General features: G+C 57.9%; 1 protein-coding gene across 1 annotated transcript in view; it reads left to right on the top strand.

Annotated features, from left to right (window-relative positions):
* Positions 1 to 10,151, top strand: part of ABR (ABR activator of RhoGEF and GTPase) — a 244,973-nt gene that overhangs the window by 119,282 nt on the left and 115,540 nt on the right. Inside the window, exon 2 of the mRNA XM_026448359.1 lies at positions 3,109 to 3,293. Coding sequence (XP_026304144.1) covers positions 3,109 to 3,293 — 185 coding nt within the window. The remainder of the gene's footprint in view (positions 1 to 3,108; positions 3,294 to 10,151) is intronic.

The raw sequence follows: 10,151 nt of genomic DNA, 5'->3' as shown, positions 1-10,151 counted from the left end.
CCTCCCGGGTTTACGCCATTCTCCTGCCTCAGCCTCCCGCGTAGCTGGGACTACAGGCGCCACCACCTCGCCCGGCTAGTTTTTTTGCATTTTTTAGTAGAGACGGGGTTTCACCGTGTTAGCCAGGATGGTCTCGATCTCCTGACCTCGTGATCCGCCCGTCTCGGCCTCCCAAAGTGCTGGGATTACAGGCTTGAGCCACCGGGGTGCGGTGGCTCCTGCCTCCTCTGAGGATTGGTTTCCCCATCTTTTCTTTACCCCTTTTCCTGGTTGGAGTCTCCTGGGCTCTCACAGTTTTGTGGGAGCAGAAATGAAAGGGGGAGGCGCTGGAAATGTTCGCAGACCAAGCACTTTTGCTGCGCCTGGGCCTCCCCCCGACCAGACCCTGTCCTCAGGCCCCCCGGGTTCAGCTCCATGGTCAGCCCCCCTTAACGAGGAGGGATATGGAAGGGGACTTCTCTGGAGTGAGATTCAGAGGGAAAGGGAGGGCGTTTGAGACCTGGATTCAGATCCTGTGACCTTCAGCAATTGTATGTAAATTGGGGAAAGAAAGAACTACCTCCCCACGAAACATCCAGGCTGGAAGGAGCAGGAGATCACAGGGCCCGTGGTCCTCTGCTCTGAGCAGGATGAACCGTGCACATGGGGAGACTGGCAGAGAGACCTTCAGCCACCTTCCCTGCCGTCACTTCCCCCCATACTCTCCGACGATCTCCCAAGTGTGTGGGTTCCATTCCTGCGACCCCTGGGAACTGGTCAGCGTAGAGAAGAGGCTGCTTGGTCGGCTGGAATCTAAACTGTGGGCAAGGCCGGTGTCCACTATTGCTTATTTTCCCTGTCCTTAACTCCAGGCACCAACAGGGCAGCCTGGAGCCTCCTGGAGAGGAGGAGGCAGGAAGGAGGGGCCGGTGGGAGGCTGCCCTCCATCCCCTCCTGTGCTTCTCCAGAGTGAGGGGGTCTCACCAAACGGCCAGACCCCTCTCGGAGCCAGACTCAGGCCAGCTGGGTGCTGCTGTGCCTCTTCCTCCTCCCCCTGGAAGGACCAGAGTCAGTTCACATCCCGCCAGCCACAGACACAGGTGTCATGGCCTCCAGGGCACTGGGCCTCATGTCCTAGGTGTGTGGCATACACGCATCTCAGTGGGAGGGCGTCCTGGGTCGTGCCCAGGTGTGTGGCGTACACGCATCTCCGTGGGAGGGCGTCCTGGGTCCTGCCCGGTGTGTGGCGTACACACATCTCACTGGTAGGCATCTCTGGGTCCTGTGGTTCTTCATACACAAGCCTGTGTAGGGAAAAAACTAGTCCGTGTCCCCTGGCAGCTGAATGGGGCATTGGCTCAGGGACAAGGAGAGGCAGCCGACAGAAGCAGGTGCAGCGAGCCTGGGGGAAGCGCTCGGCTGCCAAAAGGCCAGATTGGGCAGAGCATGGCTGTGGCCAGGCTTCCCGGTGACCTGTTGACACCGTTCTCCGGCTGCTGGTTGCCTGTGGGCTGGGGTGTTGTGACAGCAGAGGGAGGAGCTGGGGCCCCCGTGGAGAACTTGGCTGGCTGGGACTTGGCTGAAGCCTCAGACCTGAGACAGACGGTGCGATCCTCTGCTCATTCATTCGCTCCACACGCTTTCCCGAGAGCCTGCCACAGGTGGGGTCGTGGATGCTGGCGCACAGTGATGACTGAGATGCCCACCTCCTACCCCAGGGGCTCAAGGACAAAGGGGCAGGATTCACTAAGGTGCCAGGGGGCCAGGTGCCATAGGGAGGGCGACCTGGAGGAAAGGATATCTGGGCAGATGGCAGGGCAGGCTCAGCCAGCCTCCCCCATCACACTGCACAAGATTCGAAGATGCCTGGCCAGGGAGTCCTGCCTGGAAGACACCCGGGGAGTGTTTAGCAAGCAGATGCCGCCACTGGGCGGTCCAGTGTGTAGGAAGCTCCCGCTGGCCCCAAGGCTGCCGGCACGGTGATGTGTGTGTCTCCAGGACACACTGTGGTGCCAGCTCCTGCTGGCCTGCACGAGTGCCGAGTCTTACCCCTGTCCGAATGTGACAGGGGTGTCCATCCCCCGCTGGCGGCCCCAGCCCAAGGAGGTCCAGCACGGCCCCTGGAAGCAACACTGTCACATTCTCCATTCCCGGTTGTGGCGGGTCAGGGCTGGGGAAGCAAACAGGCGAATGGGCAGGGGCCGGTTTGTGGGAGGGACCCTCCTGCAGCCTTGCTGGTGGGGCTGGACGCAGGGCCCTTTCTGAGGCCACCCTCCTAACCCTTTCGGAAAGTGTGAAGCCCTGAGCGGCTGCCCTGCACACCCCCCTCGCTGCACGGGCTCAGCCTCCCGTCCCAGGGTCGGTGGGCTCCGTGCCTGGACTCTGGAGCCCGTGTGGTGCTGGCAGCCCTGGGGGGTTAAGGGGGCTTAACTTCCCAGTCGCCTTTCTGTCCTTCCTCCTTTGAAGGAAGCCCGTGTTGGGGTGATAGAAATAAGTGCCGGCTCCGAGGAGTCTGCTGTGAGCCCCTGTCCCTGCCAGGCCTGGGCACAGCTTCCTCGCCCACGCCCTGCTGCCTTGGGCTCCGTCCTCCATGCAGGGCCTTGTTCTGAGGACTGAGGGCTCCCCTCCCACACCCCAGAACCTGCCCTGGCCCCCTGGAGGGAGTGGGCTCAGTACAAATGGTACCCAAGGGAGGGCCACAGGAAGTGACATCGCCCGGCCCCCCCCACCTCCTTATTCCCTATAAAAAGCAAAATGGTGACTCAGAGAGGAGAGTTGGAAGCGTCCTGCCTCCTGCTCCCACTGTTAATTTTTACACTTGGAATTAGGCAGAAGGCAAAGAAAACAGCAGCTTGAAATACGCGGCTGACATGCTCTTCAACGGGTAGCAACAGCAGAGCCGCTCCTCCCCGCCTCCCAGCAGCCCCGGAGCGTGCAGAACCCAGTGCCTGCCGGCTCTCCCGGCCCCTCGCCAGGCCCAGGCCCCCGCACAGCCCCCGTCTGGGCCAGGCGTGGATGGTGCGGCCGGGGCCATGGCAGCCGGGGGCCGCCGCCGGCGCCCACTGCGCTACCAGTCCCTGGCAGCTCTGGTGGAGGATTCTCAGTGGCCTTTCTTGTTCCTTGTCTCAGACTTCAGCTACGGGACGGACGAGTACGACGGAGAGGGGAATGAGGAGCAGAAGGGGCCCCCGGAGGGCTCAGAGACCATGCCGTACATCGACGAGTCGCCCACCATGTCCCCGCAGCTCAGCGCCCGCAGCCAGGGCGGGGGGGATGGCGTCTCCCCGACTCCACCTGAGGGGCTGGCTCCTGGGGTAGGTACACTGGCTTTTCCTTCTGGGTTTGGGGAGGGGTGACGGGAAGGCCTGGGCGTCACAGGCCAGGCCCTGCCTGGGTTGGTCTTGAGAGATTGGGACTGGAGACATTTGGACCTGGCCGTTCTTGGTGCGTTGTCACCTCGTCCTGGCCCTGGGCCCCTCTCAGTCTCAGGCTCCCCTCCCCACCTGCTTTGCCAATGCTGCCACCCCGTCTCTTCCCCCCTACTAGCCATCTGCTCCCTGGGCCTCCCAGACCCCTCCCTGCCTCTTTCAGCTTTCCCCCGTTAGCCTCTTTCCTCAAGAGGACCCAGGAGAGAACCAGGCTCTCCTCCCCTCTGCACCCAGGCCGGGCAGTGCCTACATGCGTGGCCCGTGGGCTCCAGGTACTCGGATGCTGCCCCTGCAAAGCCAGCCTGGGCCTGGCGCTCCCTGTGGGTGCAATGAGCTGCCCCCCCCAGCCCTCCTCTGTTCACTTTGGAAGGGAATCAACTCTGATGGCGTCCACCTCTCCTTGTTGACACAGACGAGAGCTGTGCTCCGGAGAGAAGCGTTGTAGAAGGAATATTAAGTATGTACTCTGAGACAGGCCAGGGATAGAAACTGTGGAGGGTTTGCAGTCCTTGCCATTAACGTGTTCCTGGCGACAGGGACTGACGCTTTCTGGGTGCAGCTTGTGTGTGCGCATCAGAGACACATGAACGAGCAAAACAGATTCTGGGGGGTTGTTTGCCTGAAGCTGGGCAGAATCCAAGCTGGTCCTGTGGTCAGGGGTGTGTGTTGCAGGGGGTGGTGGGAGTGCCCCATCCTTGCTTGGTCAGGCTTCTCCCGGCGTGTTTTGTTGGGGGGTCTCCGTTCTGCCTTCTGACGTCCCCAGAGGAGCAATCGCTGAGATGCCACGGGCTGCCTCTTCCTCCTCCAGGGGCTAGTGTCCCCCACTCCAGCTGAGGCCGCTGGAACGCTCCCATTCTTGAGAACCCCCCTACTCCTTCCCTCGCCAGCCTCCCTGGCCACCCTCCGCCCCCCACGGAGCTCTCACCCCCCTCTTCACACACCGGGGTGGCTGTTATAGCCTTTGGCAACAAGGGCCTTGGCAACGGGCTTCCCACTTGGGGGAAGCCACATTGTTGCCGTGGCAACAGAGGCCGAGGCACAGTTTAGCGGCAGCCCAGCCGTGCAGGTTTGGGAAGGGCTGGCCGGGGGCAGGCAGGTGGGAGGCAGAGGGGCCGGTGAGGGGGTTGGTCGGTGTTGGGCCCCCCACAGCCGACATTCTGGGGTGTTGTTGCCCTGCCCTAAGACGGGGAGCGGGTTAGAGACGAGCATCTCGGACCTGCAGGGTCCGAGGTTTTTTGCCCTGGTCCTTTGGAGGCATTGGGCTCAAGGTACAAATAGTAACCCAAGGAGGTAAAGCAGGTGTTTAGGGACCTGAACGGGGGCCAACCAGGAGAGAGCAAGAAGAAGACTTGCTCCCATCTCTGCCTTCAGCTCTCAGACCACAGCAGGGCTCAGAGCCCCACCTGGGGGACTCGGCTCCCACCCCACGGTGAGAAGCTGCAGGAAGATGCTGTGGGATGCCGGTGTGGGGCCAGGGTCTTTGCTGCTGCCTGTCCTCGCGCTGCCTCCCTCTTTGCTCCCTGTCCCCGTGCCATGTCCTCATCACGTGACCACCACGGCTGGCGTCTGTGTCTGTCGATTTTGCGATTCCTTGGTGCTGGCAGATGCCTTCTCTCGGGAGACAGATCACGGGCGTCACGCACAGATGCCCCCGCCTGGCACTCTGCGGCTTCGGGGCAGAACTTGACTTAGTGGCTGTGTATCTTGCTTGCTGGCTCACGAGGGACCCACTTGGCTTGAGGACCCTGATATCCAGAGATGCTAGAGTGACTGCCCCCTAAAGGGCTTGTGGTTCTCAGGTTTGATGTTTACACTGTCGGCTAGAAGCCACGCAAGGCAGAGGTGGGGCGCACGCGTCCAGCCTGGGGATGGTTCCCACAAAGTCCTGTCCCGCGCACCTGCCTTCCCTCCTGGGGGAGCGTTTCTGCGCTTTCCGCTGGGTCACTGGCCCCACCTAGTGGACTCCGCAAGTATTGCTGTTTACGCTGGGTGCCTGGAGGCCACTGACGCCGTTTCCTGAATGCTTGGTTGGGGATGTTTTGGTTTAAAATACTACTAATAAAAGACCGAGGTTTCTGCGACTTGGCTGTGCTTATTTGGCCAAACAGGTCCCCTCCCCTACCAGGCTTCCTGCTGGGTCCTTGGGAACAGGGAGGACTTCTGGACCAAATCAGACAATTGTTCTAGATATTCAGATATCCGGCTTCTGGCACGGCCTCGTCCCTGAGCCTTCCACGCCCAAATATGCAGCCAACGGGAAGCCCAGGGTTGAGTCTTTGTGTTCGTCAGTGTTCTCTAGAGAAACAAAACCAATAGGGTGTGTGTGTTTGTATCTATATCTACATACGAAGAAATGTATTAGAAGGAATTGATTCAGGTGATTATGGAGGCTTAGAGGTTCTAATCCCTGCAGTCAATTGCTGGAGACCCAGGACAGCCAATATTAGTTCCAGTCCAAGTCCAAACACCTGAGAGCTAGGAGAGCCAGCGATGTAAATTCCAGCTCCAAAGCCAGTGGAGTCGAGGCTCAAGAAGGGCCAGTGTTTCAGTCCGAGCCCAGAGGCTCGAGGAGGCCAGCATCCCAGCTCACACCCAAGGAGTCAGGCAAGAGGAGCTTCCCGTTGTTCTGCCTTTTTGTTGATTCGGGTGTTCGGTGGATTGGATGAGGCCCAGCTACACTGGGGAGGACTCTGTTCTACTCAATACAAATATCAACCTCATCCCAAATGCCTCACAGATATGTCCGGATCAATGTGTGGACAAATACCTGGGTACCTTGTGGCCTAGTCAAGTTGACCTAGAAAATGAAGTGTCACACTGTTACTCTCTCAGCTGCCCAGGATGGAAAGCAGTTAAGCTTTGCACAGATGAAAATCTACTGCTCTCAGGCCGGGCGCAGTGGCTCACGCCTGGAATCCCAGCACTCTGGGAGACTGAGGTAGCCAGATCACCTGAGGTCAGGAGTTCGAGACCAGCCTGGCCAACATGGTGAAACCCCCATCTCTACTAAAAATACAAAAATTAGCCAGGTGTGGTGGCAGGCGCCTGTAATCCCAACAACTCAGGAGGCTGAGGCGGGGAGAATCGCTTGAACCTGGGAGGCGGGTTGCAGCAAGCCAAGATCTTGTCACTGCATTCCAGCCTGGGTGACAAAACGAGACTCCATCTCAAAAGAAAATAGAAGAGAAGAGAAGAGAAAGAAAATCGACTACTCTTTAGCCGTGAGACACTGGGCAAGTGTCCTCACACCGCTGAGCCTCAGTTTCCTTGTGTCTAAATAGCTCTAACTCCCCTGAAAGGTAGTGGGGAGGAGGCCCCGCTGTGGGCAGCTCTCAGACCACAGCAGGGCTCAGAGCCCTGCCTGGAGGACTCAGCTCCCACCCCAGTGTGAGCAGCTGCAGGAAGGTGCTGCGGAATCTCAGCATCAGGGGAGGCCTGCAGCATCAGGCCTGGCTCACCGAAGTGCACAGCCCTTGGCCACCAGGGCCCTCGAGACTTCTCTCACCGGGTTTAGAGGGCTGGGGGACCAAGAGCATTGCAAAGACCGAGTCTGATCAATATCGGCTGCACAACGACCGAACCTGCTTTTGCAGTCAACCTCCTTTCTGCCATGTGGGGTGGCCCCGGGTGAGGCCGGGTCTCTGTGGTGTTGACAGGGCATATGCTCCTCTCTCCCCAGCATGCCCTCCCACAGCCTTGCTCTCTGCCTTTGTCTTTGTTTGTGTCCCCAAGACATGCACCCCACAGAGGTAGTAGGGTGATACCTGACGCTGTGTCCCACAAACCCTGCCCAGGTCCAGGCTGAGCAGGGCAGCACGGCAGGGCCAGGCCCACAGACCACTGGTGACTCCATTCACTCTGAGAAGGAAGGGCCAGGACTCATCTCAGCTGACAAGTGGAGATGTAGATTCCTAAGCCAGGACCATGGTGTTCCAGAAAATCCGACTCCCCACAGGCCACAGACTCCTCTGTCTCCCGTCCCGGGAAGCTCAGTAAAAAGGGGCCACAAGGCAGAGAAGAACTGGGTTTTGTCCCCGCTCTACTGCTGTCTTGCTGTGCGGCCTGAGGAGTGTCACTCACCAGTCCCTCCCCGGAGCTGCAGTTTGCTCATCTGTAGAGCGAAGACACTGAGAATTTCCGCCCTCCTGACCTTACACAGCTCAAACCTCACAGCTGTTGTGAGGTTTCTGTGAGATGGTGTTTGGTAGAATGCTTTGTCAATGTAAAATTGAAACGGGTTTAGACTCCACCCTGCAGGAGAACCCAAAGATAAGGGTGGAGGTGAATTGAAATCCTCACCATTAGCGGGCCGTGGTAGCTCACACCTGTCATCCCAGCACTTTGGGAGGCCGAGGTGGGTGGATCACCTGAGGTCAGGAGTTCAAGACCATCCTGGCCAACATAGTCAAACCCCGTCTCTACTAAAAATCATACACGCAAAATTAGCTGGGTGTGGTGGCAGGTGCCATCCACTAGTAATCCCAGCTACTTGGGAGACTAAGGCAGGAGAATTGCTGGAACCCAATAGGGGTGGAGGTTGCAGTGAGCTGAGATCACGCCATTATACTCCAGCAGCCTGGGGAACAGAGTGAGATGCCATCTCAAAAGAAAAAGAAAAAAAAAGGAAAAAATCATCATAATTGTCCCTATCATCCTCTTCCTCCTTCTCCTCATCACAGCTGCTTAGAGGCTTGTCCGGAACCTTTTATGTGCGTAGTTTTATTGAAGACCCTCAACAACTCATTGAAGTAGGTGCTGTAACCATCTCCACATTACAGGTGTGAAAACTGAGGCTCAGAGAGGCTAAGATTAGCTGGGCATGGTGGTTCACTCCCATATTCCCATCTACGTGGGAAACTGAGGCAGGAGGATCACTTGAACCCAGGAGTTGGAAGCTGAAAGGTGCTAGGATCACACCTGTGAATGGCCATTGTACCCCCACCTGGGTGACAGAGCAAGACCCCATCTCTTAATAATAACTATTAATATTATTATTGTTTGTCCAAGACCACGCAGCCAGCGGGGCCAGAGCATTATTGAGACTTGGGTTTCTGTGATGCCAGAGTCTGCACAGCGCTGCCAGGTCCCGCTCACACGCCCTGCCTTGTGAACCTTTCACACCCACCCCACCACTGACCCCATTGCAGTCTGGGAGATGTGCGCAGTCACTTGTGGGGTGCATCTGCCCTGTGAGATCAGGACGTTAATCCCTGATCATCTCTGTGGCTCCCAGTGGAAGCTTCTTGGCACCTAGGGGTTTTAACTGGTATTTGTGGAATGGAACCAAGTAGTTCTGGGATGTTCAGTCAGGAGGAGGGGAGGAGCAAAGGAAGGCTCAGGCAATAATGCTGAGAAGAACTCAGGCTCAGGGTTAATGCTGGAAAGAACTCAGGCTCAGGCAGTAATGCTGGGAAGAACTCAGGCTCAGGGCTGGGAAGAACTCAGGCTCAGGGTTAGTGCTGGGAAGAACTCAGGCTCAGGCAATAATGCTGGGAAGAACTCAGGCTCAGGGATAACGCTGGGAAGAACTCAGGCTCAGAGCTGGGAAGAACTCAGGCTCAGGCAATACACTGGGAAGAACTCAGGCTCAGGGTTAACACTAGGAAGAACACAGGCTCAGAGATGATGCTGGGAAGAACTCAGGTTCAGGGATAACGCTGGGAAGGACTCAGGCTCAGGGTTAACACTAGGAAGAACACAGGCTCAGGGATAATGCTGGGAAGAACTCAGGCTGAGGGATAACTCTGGGAAGGACTCAGGCTCAGGGATAACGCTGGGAAGAATTGCAGCCTCTTCGCTTTCTTGGTCTCTTCTGAAGGCTTGGGGCTTGGGATTCGAGGTTGCTGGTAGGTGAGTGAAGAGGTGGCATGGGAGCCAGGAACTCCTGAGATGGTGCCCGCTCCACTCCCTCCTGACTGCTCCGGACCTGGGTTAGGTGGGTGAGGGACGCCCATGGCAGAGTCAGGGACTCCTGGAGTTTCAACCTCCACCCCCCAGCAGCCGGGCCCTGCATTTCTCCCCTTCCTGGATCTTGGGTCCCTGCTGCAAAGAGAAGGACACGAGCTGAACCCTCCCATGTGCCAGGTGCTGTGCTAGGAGTCCAGGGGCTTCCCTGCCACCCAAGCCCTCCAGCCATGGGGCTGCGCCCGTTTGGTAGATGAAGACAGGAGGCTCAGGGTGGCTCCTGAGCTTGTCCCAGTTGGGAAGGAGGTAAGTCGGAAGTAGGTAGACTAGTGCCTTGGTTGTGACCCTGGGTCCTGTCATCGCTGGCTCCCCCGTCCTCTCTGGCCCTCCCCCATTCACACCTGGCTGGGATCTTCCTCACCTCGCCATACTGTTACCCTTCCCTGATGAACCACACCTGGCTGGCCCGGCTCATCCCACAGCTCTCACGCCCTGTCTGAAATCTCCGTCTCTGGGCTAGCAGCCCTAGCGTTGGCACCATAATTACCCCCATTCTGCAGATGAGGAAACGGAGGCACAGGGAGCCTAGATGACATGCCCAGGTCACACAGTTGACAAGAGTTGGAGCTGGGGCTCAGACCCAGGGCGCAGGGAAGTATCGTTTCTGTTTTAGTTTGTTTGTTTCACTGTATAAACAGTGTCGTGTACTGGCTTCTCAACATTAGCTTTATTTTATTTTACTTTATTTGTTTGTTTATTTGAGGGGTGCAATGGCGCAATCTCGGCTCACTACAACCTCCGCCTCCCTGGTTCAAGTGATTCTCCTGCCTCAGCCTCCCG

Source organism: Piliocolobus tephrosceles, chromosome 16, assembly GCF_002776525.5.
Source record: "Piliocolobus tephrosceles isolate RC106 chromosome 16, ASM277652v3, whole genome shotgun sequence".
Lineage (NCBI taxonomy): Eukaryota > Metazoa > Chordata > Mammalia > Primates > Cercopithecidae > Piliocolobus > Piliocolobus tephrosceles.
This window is presented reverse-complemented; position numbering and strand designations above follow the sequence as displayed.